The sequence below is a fragment of the Onychostoma macrolepis genome, chromosome 01 (genome assembly GCF_012432095.1).
Source record: "Onychostoma macrolepis isolate SWU-2019 chromosome 01, ASM1243209v1, whole genome shotgun sequence".
Taxonomy (NCBI): Eukaryota; Metazoa; Chordata; class Actinopteri; order Cypriniformes; family Cyprinidae; genus Onychostoma; species Onychostoma macrolepis.
Genome location: NC_081155.1, coordinates 35,001,121 through 35,028,566, shown reverse-complemented (window position 1 = coordinate 35,028,566; position 27,446 = coordinate 35,001,121). Strand labels below are relative to the sequence as shown.

The 27,446-nt window shown below is 35.9% G+C and overlaps 2 protein-coding genes and 5 non-coding genes across 10 annotated transcripts; 5 read left to right on the top strand and 2 right to left on the bottom strand.

Moving 5' to 3' along the window:
• The first annotated feature begins 303 nt into the window (after positions 1-303).
• Positions 304-518, top strand: LOC131550613 (small nucleolar RNA U3). Its single transcript, XR_009273592.1, has one exon. It is a non-coding gene; the product is annotated as a small nucleolar RNA U3 (small nucleolar RNA).
• An 830-nt stretch (positions 519-1,348) lies between these two features.
• Positions 1,349-1,563, top strand: LOC131550614 (small nucleolar RNA U3). Its single transcript, XR_009273596.1, has one exon. It is a non-coding gene; the product is annotated as a small nucleolar RNA U3 (small nucleolar RNA).
• A 563-nt stretch (positions 1,564-2,126) lies between these two features.
• On the top strand, positions 2,127-2,342 carry LOC131550616 (small nucleolar RNA U3). The gene has a single exon (XR_009273599.1). It is a non-coding gene; the product is annotated as a small nucleolar RNA U3 (small nucleolar RNA).
• Positions 2,343-3,200: 858 nt separating this feature from the next.
• Positions 3,201-3,415, top strand: LOC131550618 (small nucleolar RNA U3). The gene has a single exon (XR_009273600.1). It is a non-coding gene; the product is annotated as a small nucleolar RNA U3 (small nucleolar RNA).
• Positions 3,416-6,251: 2,836 nt separating this feature from the next.
• On the bottom strand, positions 6,252-6,467 carry LOC131550627 (small nucleolar RNA U3). Its single transcript, XR_009273603.1, has one exon. It is a non-coding gene; the product is annotated as a small nucleolar RNA U3 (small nucleolar RNA).
• Positions 6,468-6,552: 85 nt separating this feature from the next.
• Positions 6,553-13,467, top strand: vps37a (VPS37A subunit of ESCRT-I). 3 transcript variants are annotated; one of them, XM_058777102.1, is made up of 12 exons: positions 6,553-6,773; positions 8,015-8,089; positions 8,202-8,319; positions 9,075-9,172; positions 9,268-9,478; positions 10,836-10,906; positions 11,062-11,189; positions 11,315-11,373; positions 11,582-11,650; positions 12,339-12,482; positions 12,788-12,886; positions 12,971-13,467. In XM_058777102.1, the coding sequence occupies exons 1-11, from the start codon at positions 6,568-6,570 to the stop codon at positions 12,866-12,868; spliced, it is 1,260 nt and encodes a 419-aa protein (XP_058633085.1). In that variant the 5' UTR covers positions 6,553-6,567; the 3' UTR covers positions 12,869-12,886; positions 12,971-13,467. The 3 variants fall into 3 exon arrangements, with proteins under 3 accessions (XP_058633085.1, XP_058633091.1, XP_058633095.1); XM_058777108.1 differs by having other exon boundaries at positions 6,645-6,773; positions 7,147-8,089; XM_058777112.1 differs by lacking the exon at positions 6,553-6,773 and adding an exon at positions 6,875-7,320.
• Positions 13,468-15,088: 1,621 nt separating this feature from the next.
• Positions 15,089-25,857, bottom strand: mtmr7b (myotubularin related protein 7b). Of its 2 annotated transcripts, none has more exons than XM_058777080.1 (14): positions 25,573-25,857; positions 24,898-25,017; positions 24,485-24,647; positions 23,527-23,684; positions 22,965-23,093; positions 22,684-22,818; positions 22,239-22,371; positions 22,033-22,142; positions 21,458-21,583; positions 21,279-21,328; positions 20,446-20,646; positions 18,655-18,789; positions 17,149-17,275; positions 15,089-16,695 (listed from the first exon to the last, which is right to left on the bottom strand). In XM_058777080.1, the coding sequence occupies exons 1-14, from the start codon at positions 25,594-25,596 to the stop codon at positions 16,372-16,374; spliced, it is 1,935 nt and encodes a 644-aa protein (XP_058633063.1). In that variant the 5' UTR covers positions 25,597-25,857; the 3' UTR covers positions 15,089-16,371. The 2 variants fall into 2 exon arrangements, with proteins under 2 accessions (XP_058633063.1, XP_058633071.1); XM_058777088.1 differs by having other exon boundaries at positions 16,482-16,695; positions 17,121-17,275.
• Positions 25,858-27,446: the final 1,589 nt, after the last annotated feature.

Below are 27,446 nucleotides of genomic sequence, written 5' to 3'. Positions count from 1 at the left end.
CAAACATGACAGTCACAAAGCAAACCACGCTTAAAAACAGACCCATGACCAATCTCTGTCAAGATCCATTGATCAGTAACAACCCACAATAGGTACATCAGCAACTCAAAAAAAAAAAAAAAAAAACATACATATACTTATGCATATTTTTAATAATTATTATTATTATTATTTTATTTTGAGAAACTAAAAACGCTATTGTTCCAGATGTAACTTTTCTCATCGCAGTTGTTCGGTTGTGTCACCATCTTTTAGACTCAGAGTGTCAGAATTGACCCGAGCTGGTTTTAGTCAGTGAAAGTTAAGACTATACTTTCAGGGATCATTTCTATAGTGTTTAACGTGGAAATGTGTTTCGAAAGTGTTGTGTTTCCCTAACCACGATGATGAGTTTTGATACTCTTTTCTGAGCGTGAATCGGGTGTAGAGTAATGATTCATTTCATACGCTTTACATCATTGATGAACGTTCCTTGTTGCATTTTGCAGCAAGGAGGAAAGGGGTATGATCAGAGTGGTTTTATAGTGTTAATTACAGAATTATGGGGTTTTAATTTATTTCTGTTGTCAAACTAATTAGTTTTTTTTTTTTTTGTTAAGTAGTTTGATGTTCTTTTGAAAGATATTAAAAATGTTGTTATTTCAGATGTAACTTTTCTTATCTTTGTGAGATTGGTTTCATCTGTGAGTCTCAGGGGTGATATTAGTGAATTAAGTTTAAAAATATACATGCAAAAGTCATTTCTGTAATGTTTAACTATGTTCCTTATTGTGTTTTTGCAGTATGAAAGAAATTAGTATGATCAGAGTGTTTTTCTTAGCTTTTAATAGTAGACTTAATGAACTACAAGTTTTCTTAGTGTTTACTTTTTTATAATTTTTTCTTTCATATTTCTTGTTTTATAAAGAGAACTTACACTTGGAATTATTCAATCTGAAATTATTTTTATTTTTATTTTTGAGAAACAAAAACAAATCCTGCACACTATCTATGCAAAAGTATCAAAATATTTATTAACAACATTTCGGTCGCATGACCATCAGGAATTCTTTCAAACATGACAGTCACAAAGCAAACCACGCTTAAAAACAGACCCATGACCAATCTCTGTCAAGATCCATTGATCAGTAACAACCCACAATAGGTACATCAGCAACTCAAAAAAAAAACATACATATACTTATGCATATTTTTAATAATTATTATTATTATTATTTTTATTTTTGAGAAACTAAAAACGCTATTGTTCCAGATGTAACTTTTCTCATCGCAGTTGTTCGGTTGTGTCACCATCTTTTAGACTCAGAGTGTCAGAATTGACCCGAGCTGGTTTTAGTCAGTGAAAGTTAAGACTATACTTTCAGGGATCATTTCTATAGTGTTTAACGTGGAAATGTGTTTCGAAAGTGTTGTGTCTTCCTAACCACGATGATGAGTTTTGATACTCTTTTCTGAGCGTGAATCGGGTGTAGAGTAATGATTCATTTCATACGCTTTACATCATTGATGAACGTTCCTTGTTGCATTTTGCAGCAAGGAGGAAAGGGGTATGATCAGAGTGGTTTTATTAGTGTTAATTACAGAATTATGGGGTTTTAATTTATTTCTGTTGTCAAACTAATTAGTTTTTTTTTTTTTTGTTAAGTAGTTTGATGTTCTTTTGAAAGATATTAAAAATGTTGTTATTTCAGATGTAACTTTTCTTATCTTTGTGAGATTGGTTTCATCTGTGAGTCTCAGGGGTGATATTAGTGAATTAAGTTTAAAAATATACATGCAAAAGTCATTTCTGTAATGTTTAACTATGTTCCTTATTGTGTTTTTGCAGTATGAAAGAAATTAGTATGATCAGAGTGTTTTTCTTAGCTTTTAATAGTAGACTTAATGAACTACAAGTTTTCTTAGTGTTTTTTTATTATTATTTAATTTTTCATATTTCTCGTTTTATAAAGCGAACTTACACCTGGAATTATTCAATCTGTAATTTATTTATTTTTATTTTTGAGAAACGAAAAACGCTATTGTTCCAGATGTAAATTTTCTCATCGCAGTTGTTCGGTTGTGTCACCATCTTTTAGACTCAGAGTGTCAGAATTGACCCGAGCTGGTTTTAGTCAGTGAAAGTTAAGACTATACTTTCAGGGATCATTTCTATAGTGTTTAACGTGGAAATGTGTTTCGAAAGTGTTGTGTTTGCCTAACCACGATGATGAGCTTTGATACTCTTTTCTGAGCGTGAATCGGGTGTAGAGTAATGATTCATTTCATACGCTTTACATCATTGATGAACGTTCCTTGTTGCTGTTTTGTAGCAAGGAGGAAAAGGGTATGATCAGAGTGGTTTTATAAAAGTTAATAACAGAAATATGAGGTTTTATTTGAATCTATTGGTTTAAGGTTTTATTAACAAAATAATTTTGTTTTGTTTGAAACAGCTTATGCTGTTGTTCTTTTGAAAAATATTAAACATGCTGTTATTTCAGATGTAAGTTTTCTTGTTTCTATGAGATTGGTTTCATCTGAGAGACTCAGGGGTGATATTAGTGAATGAAGTTTAAAAGTATACATGCAGAAGTCATTTCTATAATGCTTAACTATGTTCCTTATTGTGTTTTTGCAGTATGAAGGACATGAGTATGATCAGAGTGTTTTTCTTAGCTTTTAATAGTAGACTTAATGAACTACAAGTTTTCTTAGCGTTTTCTTTTTTTTCTTTTTTTTTCTTTCATATTTCTTGTTTTATAAAGAGAACTTACACTTGGAATTATTCAATCTGAAATTGTTTTATTTTTATTTTTGAGAAACAAAAAACAAATCCTGCACACTATCTATGCAAAAAGTATCAAAATATTTATTAACAACAACGTTTCGGTTGCATGACCATCAAGAATTCTTTCAAACATGACAGTCACAAAGCAAACCACGCTTAAAAACAGACCCATGACCAATCTCTGTCAAGATCCATTGATCAGTAACAACCCACAATAGGTACATCAGCAACTCAAAAAAAAAAAAAAAAAACTTACATATACTTATGCATATTTTTAATAATTATTATTATTATTATTTTTATTTTTGAGAAACTAAAAACGCTATTGTTCCAGATGTAACTTTTCTCATCGCAGTTGTTCGGTTGTGTCACCATCTTTTAGACTCAGAGTGTCAGAATTGACCCGAGCTGGTTTTAGTCAGTGAAAGTTAAGACTATACTTTCAGGGATCATTTCTATAGTGTTTAACGTGGAAATGTGTTTCGAAAGTGTTGTGTCTTCCTAACCACGATGATGAGTTTTGATACTCTTTTCTGAGCGTGAATCGGGTGTAGAGTAATGATTCATTTCATACGCTTTACATCATTGATGAACGTTCCTTGTTGCATTTTGTAGCGAGGAGGAAAGGGGTATGATCAGAGTGGTTCTGTAAAAGTTAACAACAGAAATATGATATTTTAATTGAGTCTTTTGTTTAAGTTTTTATTAACGAAGTAATTTGTTTTGTTTTTTTGTTTAGAACAGCTTGTGCTGTTGTTCTTTTGAAAAATATTAAAAATGCTGTTATTTCATTTGTAACTTTTCTTGTCTCTGTGAGATTGGTTTCATCTGTGAGTCTCAGGGGTGATATTAGTGAATGAAGTTTAAAAATATACATGCAGAAGTCATTTCTATAATGCTTAATTATGTTCCTTATTGTGTTTTTGCAGTATGAAGGACATGAGTATGATCAGAGTGTTTTTCTTAGCTTTTAATAGTAGACTTAATGAACTAGAAGTTTTCTTAGCGTTTTCTTTTTTTTTCTTTTTTTTTCTTTCATATTTCTTGTTTTATAAAGAGAACTTACACCTGGAATTATTCAATATTTATATATTCAATTATTTATGAACAAACTAATAAAAAACTTTTTTTGTTGTTATTTTAAACAGCTTATGTTCATTATTGTTTTGTTGCAGTATGAAAAATGATTGTATAAAGCTTTTAATTATAAAGCTGATTTGAAATATTCTTGATTGGTTGTTAAATTTAAGTTTTATTTCATATCTTAATGTGTGGAGAAAAGAAGCAGAAGTAGTGTGGTTTGTGAATTATGAATGAATGTACATTGGTAAAACTGATTAAGTAGCATGTTTATGTCATGCCTAATTTCATGTTATGAGGAGTGAGTACTACAGTGCTCTAGGCTGTATGATATTTCTTAAAATTAATTTCAAAATAAAATTTCAAATAAAATTATAGCAATATTATATAGAAGCAGTTTCCGCCACAGTCGAGTAAAAATATGATTCCGTAAGTCATAATAATGAGAAACTTTGTCATAATGAGTTAGTATCTCATTATTAAGGAAATTTCTTATAATAATGACTTAATTTATTGCCACAATAAGAAACTTTATTGTAATAATGACTTATTTTCTCGTGTCGAATGACACCTGTTCTCGGTGGTGGAGGGGGCAAACTGGTTTATGCCTAGTCGCGTCCCGTTGCGGTTCACCTGTGTCCGTCCCGTGGATGGAAGTCCACATCTCTGCCTTCTAAGCCATGTAGGGCAACAGCCCACATCACTGAGAGAAGGTATACATCATGACCTTCATACAATGGCAATTCTGCAGCTTTTCCAGACTTTTAGATGATTATTTAGAATGTATGCAAAACTGCTTGAAAAGATGCCTATTAAATGTTTGCACACATCTTTCCAGGTGAAGCGTTCTTTAACAGACTTGAATGTGTGGGCCGTGTGCTGTCAGAACAGGTGGGTGCCCTGGGCATGTGCTCGGGCTGAGTGAGGGAGGGGAGTGCCATGAACTTGTGAGCTCATGAAGTTCGGGGAAGAAGAGAGATGGTCTTTGCAGGGCGTCCAACTGTTGGCCTGCCTGGAGATACACCCATCCATTTCCTGGTTGGCTGTTCCAGGGCCAACCACTCCAGGTGCCTCATTTATAAAATGTTGCGCAGAAACCATCCTAAGATCATCTCTCAAATATGAGTACGTGTTATTCATAAAATGAATGTGCGTACAGAAAACGCATGTATGCGTCTCTTTCAGATGTGAAATCTATGAATCGCAAATGAATGGTTTCAGCTTTCCGCCTTGTAAACGACTCCTAATTAATGTCACTAACATATAAAAGATCACTAGTCATCGTCCAAATCCTTTAATTTAGAACAGCGAGCTGCAAAAACAGCTTACATTTTCAAAAACCTGCAGTACTCGAAGAAGAAAAGGTGTGTACGTCTGCTCAGACCCTGACGTGACGCTAAGCACTTTTCCATGTCAAAGCCAGTGTGGAGGATCTTAATCGGCAGGTCCTCACAGGAGCAGCAATTAGATCTTTTCAGCGCCTCCTAAGCATGGGCGCAACCCAGGCACAGCACACAGACTTTGTGTGAGTCTGGGCACTATAAGGTCCCGCCACACATGCAACATCCTCTAAGCAACATTGTCGTTGATTCTCAATATAATGAGAAAGTTTCTCATTATCATGAGAAAAATACAGAATCATATTTGTACTCGCCTGTGACAGAAAGGGCTTACATGGAATATTTAGAAATCTGTGACACAATATTTGAGAGTTACAGAGTTTGCTTTGTACAGTGACAAAATAAAATGAACTACAATTAAAATTAATTGAACTGTTTTGTTTAACCAGTACTGTTGATGAAATATCTTAAAGCCTGAAATAGTCTTGATTTATTTTATTTTTTCTCTGAACATTATTCAGAGGCCCAAAGTGAGCAATTTGGTCGAAATGTTATTTATATGGCCAAAAAGAAAGATAAAATACTAATAGCCTGTAATCAGTGTTGCTAACTGCTTTCAATTGTCACTAGATGACATTACAATGGCAAATTCACTGATCTATAAAGATGAATATAGATCAGTAGGCAAAATGAGAACTTAGATAAGGTTTGTCCAAGAAGTTGCTATATTTGTCCCTAAACTTTTGAAAAAAAGGGGTGAGAAGTCGCTAAATCTAGCTACAAAATTGACAACACTGCCTGTAATGTAAATACATGAGGTCAAAAATAAAAAAATACCCGTTGTCACATATTTCTGAATATGAAGTTTCTCTAATGTTTGCCTAAAATTAACATAAAAAAACATAACCCATGATCTGAAGTTCGTAAATTTATTCTAAACGACCTTTTTCTAATTAAAACACGTAATCAGTCAAATAGCACAAAAAATAAAGAGCAAGTGATACTTAAGTAACTCGTACCACGCTCTTGAAACACATAATCTGACTTTAAACATTATGGGAACCGCTCTGTTCATACTCTTTTCCTCCATGCTGTAATAAAACAGCAAAGAACGTTCATCAATGATGTAAAGCGTATGAAATGAATCATTACTCTACACCCGATTCACGCTCAGAAAAGAGTATCAAAACTCATCATCGTGGTTAGGGAGACATAACACTTTCGAAACACATTTCCTCTTTAAACACTATAGAAATGATCCCTGAAAGTATAGTCTTAACCTTCACTGACTAAAACCAGCTCGGGTCGATTCTGACACTAGGTGTCTCATAGACGGTAACAGGTCTCAAGCGATGAGAAGGAGTGACATCTGAAACAATGGCATTCGGATCATCTCTAATGCTTCAACGGCAACTAATAAGCTTATTGACTAATGTCACGTGTGGAAACAATTTCTCTAATCTAATTAGTTATTTCTCGAAAGCGTTAGATGTAGCATGGCAACTTGGAAGCAAGGTTTTCAGACTGTTTGGAGCAGGTCGTTCTGCTGCCGTTCTCCTGTACTACGTAGAATCAACAGAAATGTAAAGTATTCTGATTTTTTTTTTTATTGTGTAACAAATTAATTCTCATCAACCGGCCGTACCTGTTTTTGGGCTCGTGTCCCTTTAAACTCCTCCCTGCTGCGAGCGATGACGCGAGGAGCGCTGGACAGCTGACGTCACGCTCACACGGGTTGTTTTCTTGTTGCGAGCCTGTGTACTTCAGACAACAGCTTAATCTCTCATAGTGTTATTAAAACTCAACATATCTTTTTTTAGCAGACATAAGCGTTTCATTAAGGTTTACCGTTCACTCATTTAAACGGTTGTTAGGTCGCTACAACACTAAATAGGGTCGTTGCTAATGCTAATGGTGGCGTTGGGTATTTCTCGAATTTCTGTTTCATTTCATCAGGCCTCTTCAAACTGACGCCGCCGAGAGATTCCAGCGTTAGTTGTCGTTTTGGCAGTCGAGAATGAACTGGATTTTCCCCCTGTCCAAGGGCTCTGGATCGATCCCTCCTCTGAACAGTTTACAGAAACAAAGACAGAGACAGATCGAGTCTCTCAAAGCTGCTCACTCAAGTAAGTCTCACTGAATGGCTGTGTCCCAAACCTGGAGAGCCGAATACCTAGACAGCGTTTAGGTATTCGGGAGAGCAACAGAGGGAACGCTAGGATATAGGACAGCCAAAATGAACTCTACATCACGATTTCAGCATTGAGAACACGTGCTCGGTGGTCTGATCAGTGAAATGAATCATCTGGAAAAGCAGATCTGTTTTGTTGTTGTTGTTGTTTGTGCGCGCGCGCGCGTGTTCTGGATGTGCTGTCCATGTTTCAGATTAAAGTATTAGCTCTTCATAGTTTACTCCAGATCCCTTCTTACTCTACAGGACAGGTCTTAAATTAGTGGCATGTTACACATGGTATCATTTTTTATTTTATTTTTAATAGACTGATACTCCCATTTTGTTCCTGAGTGGGTTTAACTTCCTAATTCTGACTCAGTAACGTTTATTAGTCATTCAGAGCACACGATTATTAACCCATTTACGCAATGATAAGTTCATCAAAATCTGAAACTCCTATACTTCAATTTCTAATATGAAGCTGGCAATCGTTGATCAAGATACCAAAATATAATGACAATTTCCTGACATGTTTCCCCAGGCACTCCCCCGTCCTCCATTGTGATTGGCTGAGATTTACTAGCACATTTTTTTTTTCAGTATTAAAAAAATTATTTGTCTCACTAAATTCTGCACGTGATGTCTCCATAGCCTTGCAGAAATTCAGAAGGATGTAGAGTACAGACTTCCTTTTACTGTCAACAATTCAACTATTTCTGTCAATATGTAAGTATAAAAAACTGTATTATATCTATGCATTTATATGAATACATTTGGATGGTTTTGAGTGTGATCTCAATAACCAAATATATAATTTGACTTTTGCTGTCATTCACAGCTTGCTCCCACCACAGTTCCCTCAGGAGAAACCAGTGGTCAGCGTGTTTCCACCAGTAGGTCATCATTTAGTAGACAGTAACAATGGAACCATGGTTACCAGCCCACTCATAACTAATGTAAGTTTTTTGTAATTTTATATCACTTTTGTGAAATCTAAAAGTTTCTAACACCAACATGATATCAAAATTATTATTACTCACTTTCATACACGTTCCTGGTCTTATTGTGCACGATTCATCAATTCACATTGTACAAAATAAAAATGTTTGTCTTCATAATCTTTGATCAAAGTGTAATAATTTGCTTTACTTCTGAAAATACTTTTCATTTTCTGCAATGTCACCTTAGCCAGTGTTTCCCTATGTAGGGTCAACTTAAAACATCTGTGGTTTGAGTTCAAATATGGTTCACCTTTTTTTTTTTTTCATACAGTATATAGTTTCTAATCCTCTAAATGATCATAATTATTTCTGATCTGATATGTGGCGTCTCAACTTGCCGATCACACAAAAACTGATCACATTTTTATGACGCACGACATGAACCTTCTCACACTGTGAATATCCTACAAATTTAAAAGACAGAAATTTTTATTTCTTATAAAGTAATTCGATATAAAATATGCAGCTATTATTTTACATTCAATAAATGAAAAATAAAAATATAAATACATTAATAATAATTCAACAAATTGTATGTTTAATTTCATTACACCTTGCCAAGTAATTTAAAGCCACTTTCATGATCCAATCAAGTCACATGCTGTTAAAATGCATAGCTATCAAACATGTATTACAGAACAATACAGAAAAAAAAGTTCCATAAGCTCAACCATTATACTTTTCTTTCTTTTTTTTCCTTTCCACTCCAGTTTGGAATGCATTCAGATTTAGGAAAAGTAATTCAAAGTTTGCTAGATGAGTTTTGGAAAAGTCCTCCTGCCTTGATGTCAGATCCCACCTTTCCTTAGTGAGTATTTTTCACCATTGTAACAGTAGTTATATAATGTCTAATAAGGAAAATGTCTAATTTGTTTTTGTTGTTATCTCCATCTTGTGGCTCAGTATGTACAAACCATCGGGGATGCCTCCTTACCCAACTCAGAGCTTCCATTTTGTTCCTGCCTTCCCACCACAGGATGGTCAGCGGCCTGTCGGCCCTGTCCCTCTGTCACATGCAGGGGTGGAGCCTCAACAAGCCCCTCCGCGACCAGCAGCACCAACTTATGGACTCATCACAGACCTTCCTCTTCCTGTACCAACTGCTGACTCACAGGTACCTAACAGGCATTCGGTCCAAAATCAGCCAATTGGTTTATTAAGATCACAGTTTCAGTATTTTTACACAGCTATAGACCATTTTGAGGGATGTAAACAATAGCAATCTAACCCATTTGCATGTGGCTTTGTGTTTAGTTTAAATTTCCTGCTGTATTGCCGCCACCTGCTACATAAGGCCACAGTATATGTTTTACAGCAATCCTAATGTCTGTTTGACACCACACACAGTATTAAGCACCCCACCCATATAAAGAGGCTACTGTATTCACACAGTTTGTTTAAGCAACATAGAGCTGTGTTTCTGAATCTGATACAATTTATGGCATTCATTATGGAAGCCCGTTTCCATCACAAGAAAAAAATCATACCTTTTATAAAAAATTGTTTCATGATATAAAAAGTCATTATTATGACAGAAGTCAGTATTATGTGATACTAAGTCATAATTATGAGATAAAAAAACAACAACTGTTACATTTTATCTCATGTATGAGTTTTCTTTTAAAATTTATAGGTAGTATGTACTAATTTTGACTTATATTTATGACTTCTATCTCATATTTTGATTTGATTATGACAATATTAAGCATTTAGACTAAGAGGTTACAGTATTCACACTGTTAGTAAAGGCAGTGTATTGCTGTGTAGTAGGATTTCGTCAAAGACTGTGTTGTAGATTAATATGATACAGTGCATTTTCAATGCTAAGTTCTTCTAATGTCTTATGAAATGACTTATTTCTGACAAAAAAGTTGAAATTGAGATAAAATGAAAAAAAAAAATTATAAGTAGTTATGAGATGGAAAGTGGAAATTATTTGATAAAAAGTCATAGTTATGACAAAAAGACTTTTTTTTGTTATTTCAACTTTCAGAAATTTGTCAATTTTGGCTCATCTCATTATTATTATTATTATGTCAAATGTATGATATAAAAATGTACTTTTTATGTCTCATAATTTCAGCTTTTTATCTCAAAATTATGACTTAATATGTTATAAACAAACTTTTTACTTTATAATTTTTACAATTTATTCCATAATTACGATTGACCAAAGCATTATTTTCTTATGTGATAACGTATAACGTATATCACACTGAATTTAGCACTGAAAATGCACTATATCTTATTAATCAACATGGTCTATTGCAATATATGAAGCAACATTCAATAATGGAGCACATTTCTCACCCATTAATAGATCCATATATCCAGTCTGATACACACAGAGCATGCAGTAACAGGCACACAAACGCTTTCTCTTTAGTAAATCTAAAGCATTGTGTAATGTGAAGCAGGAACACCCACAATTCAAGCCACAATAACCCGTAAATGCTGTTCTTCTTATGCAGTCAGGTCTGAATGGACACATATACAAGATGCCTGAAATCCCAGATACATTTCCAGAACTGTCTGAGATGAGGTATGATGCTTCATGGCATTTCTTTTATTTTTCTCTCGTATGTTTCAGGTATAGTACTAATACTTTACAAAATATGTTTTATTTGAACGTATGAATTTGATATTTGTCACATTCTCTCATCTTCCTGGTGGGTTTGTCTGTTTGTAATCTCCTAGTAATTCTCAACTGAAGGACATGAATGATCAAGATGACATGTTGTTGGAGTTCTTCATGTGTCTGCCTCAGCTCAAACAAGTAACCTCTGACAAAGAGGATCTGGTCAACAACATTGTGGAGATGGCCAGTGAGTTTTCTGAGATACACAGATTATTTGAATCATCACGTTTTAGTTCTTAAAACTATAAACTCACACCTGTCACACAATTCAGTGTAGATGCAAATAATAGAAGTAATATGTCTTACTTGCAGAGAAGAACCTACAACTTGAGCCTCAACTGGAGAACAAGAGACAAGAGATGTTGTGTAAAGTATGCACTTTCACAAATACTGACACAAGTACTTGGGTCTAAGAGTCTGTGATTTCAACTTTAAATTGGCCTTATTCCCTATGTTGCATAATAGAAGCATTTTCACAAGTTGTCTCAAAGACTTTTGGACCCCACTGTACATTACAATCTTGTCAATATCTTTCCTTTTGAGAATGTTAACAATTATATGGTGTTTTATTTTCTGTAGTATGAACAGTTAACCCAGATGAAGTCTGCATTTGAAACCAAAATGCAAAGGCAACATGAGCTGAGTGAGGTAAAACACGCACAAAAATAATTTATCATTTGCGTCTGATTGTGACAAGAAGTCCATTGGACAAGGAAATGGAAAATATAGTATTCTAGTATTTATCTTCTCCGATATTCAGAATTTCAGACCTATTTTGCATACTTGTGTTTTTACTGCTTCCATATTGTATGTTTTGCTTTTTTTTTTTTTTATCCAGTTCCATTTGGCTCAGGTTAATTGTTGAATGAACTGGACTAGACAAAATATGATTGCATTTATTTAATCAAAAATACAGTAAAAAAATGTTTAAATATTACTACGTTTTCTATTCTAATATATTTTAAGATTTAGTTTATTCTTGTAATTGCAAAGGTAAATTTTCAGCAGCCTTTAATCTAGTTTTTATTGGTGCTTAATTATTATCAATTATTACTTATTTATTTATAGATTGTTTTTATAAATGCCTTTGCTGTACCCTTTGATCAATTAAATTGTGTCCTTACTGAATAGATGTATTAATTTCTTCCTCTATTTTTTTATTATTATTATTTTTTCTAATCTTACTTACCCCAAACTTTTGAATGCTAGTCTGTCACGATTTCCACAAAACTATAAAGCTGCACAACTGTTGGTTAATAGTAAGAAATGTTCAGCATATTAATATAAGTTCTAAAGGATCATGGGACACTGAAGCTTTTTTTCCCCCCTCTGCCAGAGCTGCAGTCTGAGTGCATTGCAGGCCAGATTAAAGGTAGCTGCCCATCAGGCCGAAGAGGAGTCTGAGGAGACAGCAGAGAACTTCCTGGAAGGAAAGACAGAGATTGACGACTTTTTAGCCAGCTTCATGGAAAAGAGAACGGTATTAAAGCAATACTCCATATAACACAAGAAACCAATGTTTAAACACAGATGTATGGTTGCTCTCTTGAAGTAACACACACATTTTTCTATTGAGAATCCTTAGACTCGTACATTTCGTAAGACTAGTGTTCATGAGACTTTTTATGTTCTGCCATAACTTCCTGTTACAAGAAGTCAACACAGAAACACAGCTATACTTGTCAAGCCATTCCATCAGGTCTTATCATAAGGTCTGATATGAAATAGGTGTGTACTTCCTGAACGTTAACATGATGATAATAATAATCTAACCTACTTTTTCAGCTTTGCCATTGCAGAAGAGCCAAAGAGGAAAAGCTCCAGCAATGCATGACCACACATGGACAGTTTCCTACCACACATTAGATTGAATGTCCCAGAAAGGTAATTTTTATTTTGGTCAGACTGATTCACTAATGGTGATAGGCTCATGTTGATTAAAACAATTAAATAATATTACTATCACAGGTTTGGGATCAATCTACCAGCAGATCGGTGGGCTTGAGACAAGCAGCACATCTTGTGGCCTACAGCCTTGATTGGGCAAAACTAGATATTATATGAAAATGAGTTTTCGGCGTCAATCTTTACTGAAATCAAAGTGATTTTTGCACAGAATTTCCAAAAGTGTTACGCTATCCCTGGTTGAGTAAGACCAGATGCGAGTACGTCTGGATGTGCCCAGTCTGGCTGTGACCCAAAGGCTGTGATCAGAGGAAAGCAATCTGTTCTTAATAGTGTTCAGAAACAGGCTGAGTTCTAAGCTTATTAGTTCAGTTTGAGTTTATGTGACAAATGGGGTTGGGCCTTGTATGCACTTGAAGATGAATTTGGAAAAATGTTAATGCTGCCGACAAAAACATACTGTATGTAATAATGTTGATAAAAGCCTTTATTATAATTAGACACTGTATTATATGTTTATTTAATTTGATGGGTTAATAAAACATTTAGAATAATCCCTGCTATGGTTTGAGTGTGGTTTTGCGTCTTCAATAACATTAATACCATTAGACACCAGAGGTATATGCACAATATATTGGTACCTTTTTTTTTTTTTTTGATGATGGTCAGTACTGAACATTTAATTGTGCTCATTTTCCCTACTTTTAAATTCAGATTATGTCTGCCAAAGCAACTTTATAAACACTTATAATTTAGTAATGTTGTAATATTAATATAAGTAATAGTAATATAAAGTAATATTCAAATCTGAAAACAAATATCCATTTCTCATACTCTACTTTATTCATCTGTAGTATTTAACCCTTGTGCTGCGCTGAAATCCTTTACCCCAATTTGGTGTTCTCGAAAAAATGGACAGCCTATTAGAAAGTGCTTGTAAATGCTGTATTATGACCAAAGCTTGGATTCAATCTTTTTGTCAACTTGTTTTCTTTCAGTTAGCGCAGATTTTGTAAGCCTCACTGATCTGAGAAGTATGCGCCCCATCTTTTCACTTTTCCACAAATGATGCTTAAGCTCAGTTTAACGGGATAGTTGACCCAAAAATTTAAATTCTGTCATTCATTACTCACCCTCATGTCGTTCCAAACCTGTAAGACACTGTTAAATGTCCATCTTCGGAACACAAATTAAGATATTTTTGATGAAATCCTAGCTTTCTGATCCTCCATAGAAAGCAACGCAACTACCATATTCAAGGCCCAGAGAGTTAGTAAGGACATCGTTAAAACAGTCCATGACATGAGTGGTTCAGCCATAATTTTATGAAGCTACGAGAATACTTTTTGTGCCGAAAGAAAACTAAAATAACTTTATTCAAAAATCGATGCACGTTCATGAGTACCACAATGCATGTGTTATGCTGCTGACACAGTGATGCCTATGACCAGTCAAGTCCAAAAAGTAAAAAAAAAAAAAAAAAAAAAAAGTTATTCTAAACTGGTTGATGAGATTATATACAATATTTGGTCATTATAGAGCAATTTTTTTGTAGGCTGCTCATTTCTGATCAGGAACACCACAAGTGTAACAAGGTGTGGGGAAAGAAAGAAAAAAAGTGCAAAAATGATCAGTTTTTCTGGGAGGCTTTTATGCCCTGTGTGAGCAAAGTCAGTAAGTTTTAGTCCAATTCGGTTAAATAACATTAACATTTTCAAAAAAAGGAAAATCCTCTGTGTGTCAAAATGACAGGGTCACAACATGAGGGTTAAAAGGAATTATTTTAGTGTGTTTTATTTTTAATATATTTTGACAAAATATTATTCCATTTTAAATTTGGGTATTTATCAGCCATAGATCAAAATAATTATTGGCTTACCAGCATCAGACAGAATTTGAGTGCATCCACAAGAGCTCGGTTTCTGCTAAAACAGTGAAATGTGCAAAGAAAACTATATGCAAGCCATTTGTAAGTTGTCTTCACAGAGAGTGCAAACACTTCATAAATGCTCCTTTCAAAAAGCACTGCAGGAAAGAGTTTGACTTGTTTGTCCAACAATGCAAGAAGAGGTAGATGTGTTTAGGAAACCTGTTTGGAAAAAAATCATATTGCAGTTACATTTAAAACAGCTTCACATTTAAAAATTGTTCATCAAAAATCGTAAAAACTGGCTCCAGATATGCTGTAATTTTGTTTGCTGTTTGGCAAACACTTTATTGAGAGCATTTGCCTTAGAAATGAAGATATTCATAAGTTTCAGACAAATTGTTTAAAATCTACTTTTGTAGCTGAAATGGTAATCACATGGATGTGTGAGGGATTGATTGTCTATATGTCAGAGTATGCCTACAGTTACAGAAATGGGAAGTAAGTAAATGTAGTGTGAGTGCCATACAGCTCTTGGCTCCATAGCCTATGGTTCTAGTTTTCACATGTACAGCAAATTTTCATTATTTCCATTTAAGATTTTCTAAACAGACAGGTGGGAATCTGATGGTCATAATAGGCACAGTCCAATTTCCATGAAGATACAGGCTATGATCGGAATCAAATTCAAATGCTGCCCGCTGTTTTTACAAATAATGTGAAATGAGAACGCAGTATGCAGTGCTATACGGTCAAATAAAACTGTTGCATTGCATTTCATTCCCCAACTCAAATATAAAAAAAAAAAAAGCCTGATAAAATATTTCTTCTGTTTTATGTATTGCTTTGTGGTACACAGCATTTTAAGCAGTGTGTATATTTAGTACAGAAGCTTGTTTCCACTATGGGATTTAAAAAAAAAAAAAAAAAGAATTCTCATAATTCAGACTTTTTTCTGAGTTTGTATCTTTGTATCAGCCTTTTTTCTTAATTGTGTCAGATATAAGTCAGAATTATGAGATGAGAACTTGCAATTGTGACAAAAAAAAAACAAAAAAACAATTGTTAGATAAAAACCATGGTGGAAACAAAAATGATTCGTGAGATGTAAACTTTTAAGTTTTAAGTAAGAAAGATAAAATTGTGAGATATAAACTATTGTGAGACAAAAAGTCTGAATTGTGAGATTAAGGGTCGCAATTAACTTTTTTTTTTATCCCATGGCTGAAACAAGCTTCCATAATTCTGGGTGTCTGATATATCTTCTGTGTATTAGTATGAGTAGTATGGTAATATGCCGCTCCGAACAGATCTATGAAAGATGTCAAGACAAAAAATGACTGAGGGCATAAAGGATCAGACAGTGAAATGCACAGTCGAGCCAAAACCTAAAATACTATACAAGAAATAAGAATTTACTATAATGGAATAAGGTCTTATTGGACCTTCTTGGATATGTGTACTTGTTTACATAATTAAATATAAATTCACACACGGATTTTAAAAAAATTAAAATAACATTAAAAAACACAGAAGTTCCCTGTTTGGTACCCGTCTCTGTGCTTTTATCCCTCATTGTCACCAGTTCTGTTTTAGTTCAGGCGTTTGCTTTGACCACCTCGTCGGCATCGGGGTCCTTAGCGTCGTCTCCACCACTAGAGGAGTAGCTGCTGAGGTCAGCCACACCGGACTCGAAATCACTGCAGGTTGAAAGGTCATCAGGGTCACCGTTCTTGGGTGGGGCTGCTAACTGTAGCGGCAGTGTGAAGGAAGGAGTGCGTTTCTCGCTTCTTGGGGTGGTGAAGTAGTCTAGAGGGCTGCTGAGTTCGCTCTCGGTTGGAATTGGACGGCGGACACGTTCAGACAACTTGCTGGTCTTCCTCTCCCCTGAAGTTTTCCTTTCCTTCAGTTGGGCAAGTCTCTGTGGAAATACATTTGAAGAGGACAAGGTTGGCGAGTTTTACATTGGTGCAGCAAAAAGGAAAAATTCAATTCTATTGGGATAATGTTTGAAATAAGGGAGTCCATACGTCCTCCATTTCTAAATTGCCTAAAATGTCCAGTTTTTGGCTTTGTTTTCCTATTGACAGCCTTTCTACAGTCCTCATACACGATTTTGCTTTGACTGTTCTCTGTAGATCCTTCTCTCAAGCCTTGATTGGTCAATTATGTACAATATCTGCTTTTTAGGCAATTTAGAAAGCTGACCCTATTAAAATGGAACACTAGTATACTACATAGTAAACTTGTAATGTGGGAATGAATTGTGCACCCATCCTTTACTTGCGGATGCGTTTTAAAATGCTTGATGATGCATATGTGATATTTATGCATGCATGTGTATGCCTTGTCCAGCGTCCGCCTCCCGTGGTACCTCCTGGTGGGCGCTAAGCTCCTCCTCCAATTGTTGTGACTCCTCCCTCACCGCGTTCAGGCAATCGGCTGGAGATTGGTGTGAGGCCACACTTTTCTCTGCACGGCCGTACATCCCCTTCCAAAACCTATAACATTATTTTCAGTTGATTAGTCTTCTGTTGCACAAAGTTACCCAACAAACTGATTTCATTCGCTTTGCAAAACAATACATTTAAGACAGCAATAAAAGTCTTCGGGGGGAGCTTTGTCTTGGTCACTACATCGATAGAAAACGTTTATGCCGTGGTGCATTTATTGTTCGTTTTATTGACGTTCTTAAGCATAATAATTGATTTTTCAGCCAATGTGATTTGGATGAATGAACAAAGAAAATTGCAGTCATCATATTATGGTAGGCTTTTTCTATTCTCTTGATCTAGACTGCATGTTCTCCCTGTGTTGGCATTTTACTTTAGTATTATTACTATTAATAATAATAATAATAATAATAATAATACCAATTCTAATTCTATGGTACTATTTATTAATATTTTAAATTAGCTTTTATTTTTTAATTATGTTAAGTGTAAAACTATGAGCCATGGGCAGGTAAAATAATCTTGTTTTGTCTATTTTTCTTGCCAAATGGTAGATATTTTGTCTTGAAGTTTTGTCTTAGCAAAAACGACATTGATACATTTTTCAGAAAACAAGTTAATATCTCAAGTCATTTTGCTTCTCAAGTAAATGCATGTTGATTCAAAAATGTTAAGATATTTATACTAGAAAAACACTAAAAAAATTCTTACAGTGTATTCAAATCTGCCATGTAGAAGTTTAGTCGTAAGTCTTTTTCACCAATGTTAAGTGTAATAAAATGGTTTAATAACATTTTTCTGTGCTGTTTTTAACAAGTAAAAATCATTGATTCACTGATCCATTGTCACACAGCCTCCAGACGACATACCCAAAAAGGTCCACCTTTTAATTTTCAAGAATACTTTCCACCTAAAACTCCACTGGAACACACTTGAGGATGCTTTTTGATCAGAAACATGGAGGCTGAAGGTCAAGTTCACCCATCTAAACGTATCCCAAAAGGCTTCTTTTTCATATCAACACTTATTTGTTGAACTTTTTGAAGAATGCAGGCATCTTTGAGATTGGATTAGCCTAAAACACTCTAGTGATCAAGTCAAACAACCGCTCTTATAAGGTAACAATCTTTCTCACAAGTCCACTAAGGTGCCTTGGTGGAAATTAACAAGTGTGTTTATTCCTTGTTTAATTCTAAATTAAATAAAATCAACACCTCTTTATGTTGCTACATTGGCTTAAAACAAACATGCACAAAGGTGTCACTGCAAGCTATTTTGTGTCCATTATACTTTCACTTCACTTTCTTACTCTTACAGTATGGCGCTTTGTCATCTCTGAGCCAATTCCGAAAGCAGCATGACTATTATATAACAGGAATGTGAAAGTTCAGTGATCGTATAGAGACAATTCAGTTCGGTTGACTTACTTGAAGCAGTAGGCAGTGGTGAGAGGTTTCAGAACACCCTGTGTCTGGCTGTGGTCTATCCTGTATAGAGGGTTTGTGTATTCAGCCCTGTTCTCCCACAGGTGCGGCCACAAAGAGTGTGTTCGCTCTTGTAGCCTGCACAGTTCACAAAGAGGGAGATTGAATGAGTAAGCTAGCACATAAAGGTAATGAAACCAAGATGGTCCAACAGTCATAAGAAGTTACATTTCCTTTTGTTTGAACTAGATTCTATACCACATCTATAAAAAATAAAAATAAAATTGAGATAAGAACAGTTTTTTGAAGTAGGTATACTATTGACATGTTTATCTGGTTCACTTTGCAGGTTGGTCTGGTCAGAATGCCCACCCTGACAGGAAAAGACTAAAATCTAAAACATTTAAAGGGATGAACCAAACCATATTTTTGGAATTACTTTGTTTTTAGTAATACTATTTCTCAGACACATAGCCTACTAGTTTTTCTTCACACCAAGCCATTGAACATCCTGTTTTTTCACACTGCTGGCACTAGCCAGACTTTCATCGGTGGCTTTTCGGCCAATTGAGCGTGTTGAATTGGCGGCAGAGCCCACCAATGTGAGAGATCACTCTTACATTGGTTCTCTAAGCTGAACAGCCAATCAGAGTAGAAAACGGAAGTGATGAAAGCAAGCCAAAAAAAGTGGAGCAAGACTTTCCCTACATCCGAATATTCCTACTTCCCTCCCTACTATATAGTAGGTGGGAAACAGTATGAGAGACAAGCAGTATGTCCAAATTCATAGTATTTGTAAAACAATAGGCGAAAAGAACCTGGATGACCTACTTCTGGTGAAATTCTGAAGTGTGCCTCTGAACTCTTTACTAACCCACGAGGCCACAGGAGTGGAGTTGTGAACAGCAGTGAAGTGATGTGAGTCATGCGACTGATACCGGTAGATCACATAACAATGACAACAAAAAAAAAAAAAACACCTGCATTGCTTACGAGACACTGTTGTTGCTACAGCTGCTCAGGCGTGGAGAAAATGCCAGACAGCGTACAACTGGCTGAGGGCAGAAATATGCTGTCAGCGGTCGTGGGCGGGGCCTGAGAAATGACATCATACTGCTCAGAAAATCCAAATGGCTTGATAGTTGAGACTTTTTAGGTTTTTAGGGCATAAAAATTTATCTGTGTAGGGTGGTTGTGTCCACACACTGGACACATTTATATCCGATGTCCCCTTTAACGGTTGTGAAGTATGTATAGTACCTACTAGGCTAAATGAGATTTTTAACACAGCTTTGCATTTTCGTGTGTATCCACAGTCTTAGCTCTTCCATTTCTGATTGACAAATACGGACTACTGCCACCTGCTGGTATGGAGAGTTATTTCCTCTCATGCAGAAACAGAACCTACAAACTAGTTGGCTGTAGCATTTGCGGTGTGTTCAAGTGCAACTTTTGGGTCGAGACACAAGTGACACCACAGTTGGTTTGGTGCTTTAGGAGCTCTCATAATATCAGCACAAAACATGGTTTTGTTTCCTGGCTGGATATTTTTTGTGAACAATATGCCAGTATACAGACTGTGGTCCATCTATACTAGTACATCTGAAACCATCTCAGTTCAAAAAGTAGTTGATTTCTGTTAAAATCAGAACCAAGTTTTCCTACATGCTCTGACATATTGAGTTGCACAAGCAGCTGGTGAGAGTAGACGCCTGGCAAATTTTGCTGATCCTGTTCCCCCTCTTCTCTTGCTGCAATCTCTATTCATACAATTAGCAAAATGTTTTTGTTTACCTCAAGTCTCTCCTCTCTTTCTGGCAAATGCCGATGAAGTTCCCATACTGGCAGGAGTAGATATGCGTGTGTAGCTGTACGAGGAATCGCTCATTGAACTCAAATGCACAGGGGAACTGCTGCATCAACTGCCACACACACTCCAGAAACTGGTCCATGACTGGAGAAACCTCCTTAGGGTCACCATCAAGGTGAGCGTACCTGCAGAAGATTTTATATAATAAATGAATTTGTAAATAGTACTGGTATGGTCCACCATCCAACCTTTCTTTTCTCAGATTTCACTGGCACTTTTGGATATTCCAACTTGGTGTGTCACATTTCAAAACAAGCAAGAACCAGTGGTGTTTGCGGTCACTGATGTGCCAATGTGTTAATTAATTTTCATGAATGAATAACAAAGTTATTGTTTGGCTTTAGAAGACTTTGAATAAGTTAGTCACTGTAAGCTTTTGCTCTATAGGAAAAAGCAGCTTGAGCATTCTTGAACATTTCTCCTTTTCTGTTCCATGTAAGAAAATGTTCATATTTGTGGAAACTGACTATGTAACATTTCATGATTGGAGCGTAGAGACTCACCTAAAGCTTAGAGATGCAGAGTCTAACATTGTATACTGCATGACTGATGGTTTAGTCACAGTATTTGCTATGGATTCAGGAATGAGACTTTTCTTGGTTCGCATGTTATCCATGCACAACATACACAGTAGAGGAGATCCACAGAAAGCTTCAATTCAATTATGCAATTCAACGAATTAAAATTAACTGCAAGTTGTACGTGGTGTCCAACACGTGAGGCCAGAAACATGCAAATTGAAATGAAAAACACAAACCTGTGGGAAAACTTGTGTCCAAATGATACCCAGTCCTTCTCAATCAGAATCTACAAGAAACAAGACTTGTGTTCAAAATAGAAAAACCATGTTACATATTTAGTCTTAGATGATGTTGGACTAGCACCGTTTTAAAAATCAAAGCAAAATGGATCAGTCATCAATTAAGTTATTATTACCATCAGTCCTTTGATAGTTCTGTAATATGGATCCAGTAGCACACTAGCCACTGAACAGGCCTGAGCAGTTCTGTCCCACCCGTCTGAACAGTGCACCAAAACACTCACTCCATCCTCCGCAACTACCTGACAACATAGATATGAATGGAAGAATACATGTGTGATCATATCATACTTATCATATTGTATTTGAAGAGTTCAGATGCAAAAGCCTCTAAGTGCCATCTGAAATTTTCTTCTAAAATTAGTATTTTTTTTTCTCTCAGGCTCCTATGTTTATGTTCAGTTATTTCACTTTACAGTGAAATTATTGAACCTACACATAGGAGCCTGATAAAAATGTTCATTTAAAAAAAAAAAAAAATTCATTTTGACACTAGAAGCATTTGCACTTGGGTTGTTTCCGCAGATGTTTTTGGACGGGTTTCTTCCGCAGATGTTTTTGGACGGGTTTCCAACATGAGATAATGCCATGTTTTATTAGACATGTAATTTCCATTGCCTTTTCTAATCACTTGTGATAACACAGCATGGCCTTTCAAAAACCATATGTAAAAACTTTTAAAAAGTCTTGCCTTTGCAATGAAGACTCCAGCATCAAGTACAGCTTTGATGTGTTTTAGCCATCCAGAGTTCTCCAGACCCCACAGGAAATCACTCATGGAGGGAGCTGCGAGTTCACCAACTGCAAGACAGAAAAGGCTCATTTTCCATATGGACAGCAAGTCAACACCAGACAAGTATCTGCTGGTATAAAAGTAATGTGGATTAATCCGTTTACCATCTATAAGCTTCTGTTGGCTGTTCCTCATGACATGGATGTTTTCTATGCCAATGAACTGTAGTTTTATGTTAGTGTAATGGTCTTCATTCTCATAACCCTTCCCTGCAGCACGATTAGCCATGGCATTTAGCTGGAAATAGTTAGTGTTTCAACGTCACAACGTTATTTTCAAAATATCAACATTATAATACGACATTATGAGATGGGGGTTGCTTCATGTAATGCAAAAAAAAAAAAAGCTTTTCATTACCTTTCATTTAAAAAATAATAATAATTAATAAATAAATATATATATATTTATTTAGTTTTTTTTTTTCTTTTGAACTTTATATTGATCAAAAAAGTTTCACGGTTTCTATCGGACAACTTTCAAATGACCCCGTCTAAATCTCTACAGCTTGTCCAACCTGTCCTTCTACTTATTTGTTTTGTGATCTCTCACCTTTGGCCTTGTGTCCACCACATACATGAACTCACTGACAGGGTTTGACTTCATAATGGCCTGCAGCATCTGCTCATCATCTGAGGAGCGTGCACTGAAACCAGAAAGAGGCTGACTGCTCCGACAGATTGATGCCTAGAAAACCAATGGTGTAAGAATTTAAAAATAGAAAAGTGGGGAGAAGACAATGAAAAGATTTGGCTTAACATATCAAGCTTGAACTCAAAGTCTGCAATGGGTTGATCTGAGTTCAAAAGGAGTGTTGTTATTTTTGCACTTACGCCTGTGTCTCTGTGGAAGTAGGAGAGAACAGGAAGACGCCCTCGACTCCGGAACTTGGCACTGCCCACAATGACAGCAGGGGAGGCTGACTTTGGCACAAACAGCTCTGACGGGTAAGTGTCACACAACTGCCAATCAAAATATTTGATTAGAACTATTGTTTTACATTCTTATGGTCAACAGTGGCCCTGTTTATTTAGTAACGCACATTCTTAGGACTCATTCAGGACATGTTCACACATGCTTTGTGCGCAAAATTCATCGAAAAGTCATTAAAATATAATCATTTGCGGTGCCTCTGAGCAACTTTTCTTTTCTGTTACTGTAAAAACATAAGAGAGATTTCTCAATTTATGTCTATAAAAGAAAGAAAGTCGTATAGTTTGGGAACTACATGAGCTCAAAAGTACCTCTTAAAGTACTGAATGCAGAGTCTTCTACCTTTGTTTTTCACAGCGTAATTTAAGGCATAAACTCAAACACTGATATCTGAAATTTTGTGGAAAAAGAAATCATGGTTATTGACCCTGAGCATGAACCGGCATTTGATCACATACTTACTCTGTACTCATAATTGGCTGCTGTGACATGCCAGAGGTTGCTGGGTATTCCCATTCGACTGAATTCTGCCTTCAGGTCAATGAAGCCCCATGCCTTTTCCCTTAACTCTTTATCCAGGTTGGGGTTAAAAGAGAAACTAAACAGCTCTCCATAGCGTTCTGCAAAAAAAAAAAAAAACATTTGTAAGAGAGAGACATTAATGAGTGTGTAGCTCTCATGGGTGAAATTCACAAAGCTGCATTGAATTGTGCTCTGACGTTGTTTGAATTTCACAGACGGTGTATTTTCATAATGAACTGTGATGCCACAGCTGAGACCTTGGATTGTCTAAGCAAAAAAGGCACAGTGTTCACTTTTCACAGAAGAAAATGCAAATATATGGATCATTATTCATGCTTCGCCAAATCATATGCGAGTAAATCTGTAATGTGTTACCCCTGATGGTCCTTCGTCTAGGACAGTGATCCTCAAATCTGGCTCGCGAGATCCACTTTCCTGCAGAGTTTAGCTCCAACCCTGATCAAACTCACCTACCTGTGATTTTCTAATAATCTTGAAGACACTGATTAGCATGCTCAGGTGTGTTTGATTAGGGTTAGAGCTAAAGTCTGCAGGAAAGTGGATCTCATGAGCCAGACTTGAGTATCCCTGGTCTAGGACCTTGTGCACATCTCTATAGGAGTATTGGAGAAGCCACTTAATTAACAGTCAGATTAATTAAGTCACAAATCTGATTTTGGTACTTCAAGTAGATTCTTATATTATCATTATAGTTTTTTAAAAGGCTATATTTTCTTTCTGATCATGGAAAAAAAAAAAATCTATAAACACTTTACACATTTTAATACTAAATTATAGAAAGAGGAATCATGTATTTCGCATTTGACTTTTTAAAAACACTCTGAAAACATCATGTTTAGCATTCACAACTGTGTGATTTTTGCTCATTTTACTTCACCTGGCCGTGAAAGTCGAGTGAGGGAGGCCAGTACATCTAAACAGTCCTTCTCCTGTGGGATCAGCAGTCGGTAAACATGGAAGTTCTTACAGCGGATAATGAGAGGACTTCCTGATGAGTTTGTCGGAAGTCTCTCCACATTGTATACCAAACTGTGCAGAACCTAGCGAAGCAAGAGAGATCTTTAGTGGCTGAGAAAATATACTCATGTTAATTGGTATATTACTACCCAGCTCTTTACAATTGGATATATTTAACAAAAATTCAACTGCTTGGTTGCAGTATCATCACAAAATGTGAGTAATGTGAATGATAAACAGACAGATAAATCGATTTTCTGTTTAATTTAGATTTAGCCAAAAAAAACAGAGGAATAAGTTTGATTGTCTGCATGAACGGGTTTCAATTCCTACCCAGGTCTCTTTGCGGGCCTCCGAGTTCTCTACAAATATAGTGTGAGTAGAGGAAAGGTATAATGTTCCCAGCGTAGATTTCCTGGGTATCAGTCTGTCAATCATACGCACATTTTCCACCTGAAAGAAAGCAACATACAGTCTTTTTTTTCTTTTTCTTTCTAAAAACCAACCTTGTGATGCACATTAGATGTCATCAATTGCAACAGGATGCCAATTATTTTGCAATCATAACACCAAGCTTCTCTTTTTCCCCGGCTTGACATTATTCTAAAACATTCATGCAGTAATTATGAAATGCAAGATAGCCAAGGACAGATCACTTATGTACGTGTCCTAACCTTGAATACATTAAAATCATAAAATATCATACCACAGAGTATGTTTTTATAATGAAATGGTAAGATCTGCTGAGTCTCATGGTGCATCAGTAGTGCTGAGGCTGAACCATTATTCAGATCTTGTTACAAGGCACCAGATGAAGGAAGATGGGGGCTGCATTGTGGCCTATCACTGGGCATATTCTGTCAAACCATTTATTTTCACAGAAAATTCATTCGGGAAGCAAATATTACGTTTTAAAATCATGTCATTCAAAACGACAGCGATCTGGAGGATGAACGCTGTATTGCGAGCGTTTATTAAAGACCCGGACATAAAGGACATCAGCAGTACCTTTGGTGTTCTGATGTGCTCCATCCTAGAGACGCCTGTCCAAATGATGCGCAGAAAATTAATCCGGACCGGCCGGGGAATCGGGTTTTATTCAGGTCAGAAGAACACAGCGATTCGTCGCATGTTGGTTAAAAGAACATCATTTGATAATGGGATGGCACGCAGGGACAGTAACTCAAGCCATGGCTCGGGTCTAAGCGCGGAGATCCGCTGTGCGCTCAGACTGGTACACAGTGGACAACACCGAGCGCGAACGCACGCTACGAATCCTGCTATGGCGAAGGACTGGCTCATGAATATTAAATAAATTGTGTGACGTTTGTCCAATAGTTCTTTCTGATTGGTTGAAAGGCAGACAATGATAGGTGTGCTGCAGTCAGAGGGCGAATGAACAATTCTCATTTTGAGGAAGGTTTGGCTTATTCATTTTAATGAAGGTACGTGACTGGACGCTTTAGGAAGGTAACCAGCAACGTCACAAAGAACTTTTTAATATGTGTGACCCAATCCCTCGCCGTAGTAGGATTTTTATTTCGCATTACCTTGGATTATTTCACAACAGCGCACGCGCAAGCATCTCGTCTGTATCCCCGTATTGAAACATATAAACTATCGCCCTTGAAAGGACAAGGTGATGGATAACGGTTGTATTTGAAAAGAGACTCTAAATAAGGTTCTGAATAAAGATAGCATTTGCATATCTGTATTGGTTGATTTGTTAAATATAATTGCCTGTTTCCATTATTTCAATGATTTACAGTGATCGTTTAATTAACATTTAAAGTTGATTTCCAGTCACACGATTCAAAGAATCAATCACAGGGTTACAATGGCTGGTCACACAGTTTTATCTTCTATCATGTGATTTTCAGGCAAGCGGTATTTTGCTGATGCATTTATACATTTTGTTATATAATAGTGCCGAATGTTTCACAATTTAAAGTGGCCCTTTTAACATTCAATACTTCTTTCATTTTATGATTATCCTTTTCATTGAAACATCTTGGTTTACGTGATTACGATAAATATCTACCAAAACCAGGTTGATAAATATAGTTGTTGCTTGTTTCCAGAATTGTCCAGAGGGTGGCGCTAAATTACCGCAGTGAACATTTGTGAAACAGTGTGGCTCGAGTTGCCCCCGAGTTGTTTACATATATGCACTTTACACAGAGGCGGTCAAAGTACACAACTCCATTACTTGAGGGAAAGTAGATACTGCTGGTCAAATATTACTCCATTACAAGTAAAAGTTGTAAAGACTAATTTTTACTTAAGTAAAAGTAGGCTACAGAAGTACTTGGTTTTAAAAGTACTTAAGTACCAAAAGTAAATTTCCTTTTTTATGTCAATGCACTGTTTTATTATTGTTGTACGTAATACTTGCAATACCTCTGAAGCAACTTACAGTACATTACACCTGCTGAATACACTGAACTAGCTTGTAGTAGCCAATCTGTGGAATAAAGAGCACTACAAGAGTGATTACTGATAAACTGTCTGAAAAAAAGAAAGTCACGTTTTGGAGAAGAAGAAAAATTACCCACTGACTTTCAAAGCTGCTAGTAACGACTTTCTGCTTCAAGGAACTTGATAGAAATGTAGTGGAGTGAAAAGTACAATACTTGTCTTTCAAATGTAGTAAAGTTAAAGTCATAAGTTTCCAGAAAAAATAATACTCAAGTAAAGTACAGATACTCAAAATGTACTTAAGTACAATACTCAAGTAAAAATATATATATTCTACTCAAATAAACTAAGTTTAACATTAGTTAAAAATTACTAATGATCTATTGGTGAGGTTATGCAATCTGTCTAGTCCCATTTACTTTGATCAGTGTCAGAGGAAATGCTGGTCATAACCCTTTATTATA

Bases quoted from the DNA above. Each gene is read 5' to 3' on its own strand.
- vps37a (XM_058777102.1), top strand. From the start codon at position 6,568: ATGGCATTCGGATCATCTCTAATGCTTCAACGGCAACTAATAAGCTTA. The intron at 8,090-8,201 runs GTAAGTATAAAA...TGTCATTCACAG, and splicing joins TCAACTATTTCTGTCAATAT to CTTGCTCCCACCACAGTTCC. The intron at 12,483-12,787 runs GTATTAAAGCAA...CTACTTTTTCAG, and splicing joins GCTTCATGGAAAAGAGAACG to CTTTGCCATTGCAGAAGAGC.
- mtmr7b (XM_058777080.1), bottom strand. From the start codon at position 25,596: ATGGAGCACATCAGAACACCAAAG. The intron at 21,584-22,032 runs GCAAGACTTTTT...CTATGTTGTCAG, and splicing joins CTGGAGTCTTCATTGCAAAG to GTAGTTGCGGAGGATGGAGT. The intron at 21,329-21,457 runs GTAATAATAACT...TGTTTCTTGTAG, and splicing joins GAACTATCAAAGGACTGATG to ATTCTGATTGAGAAGGACTG.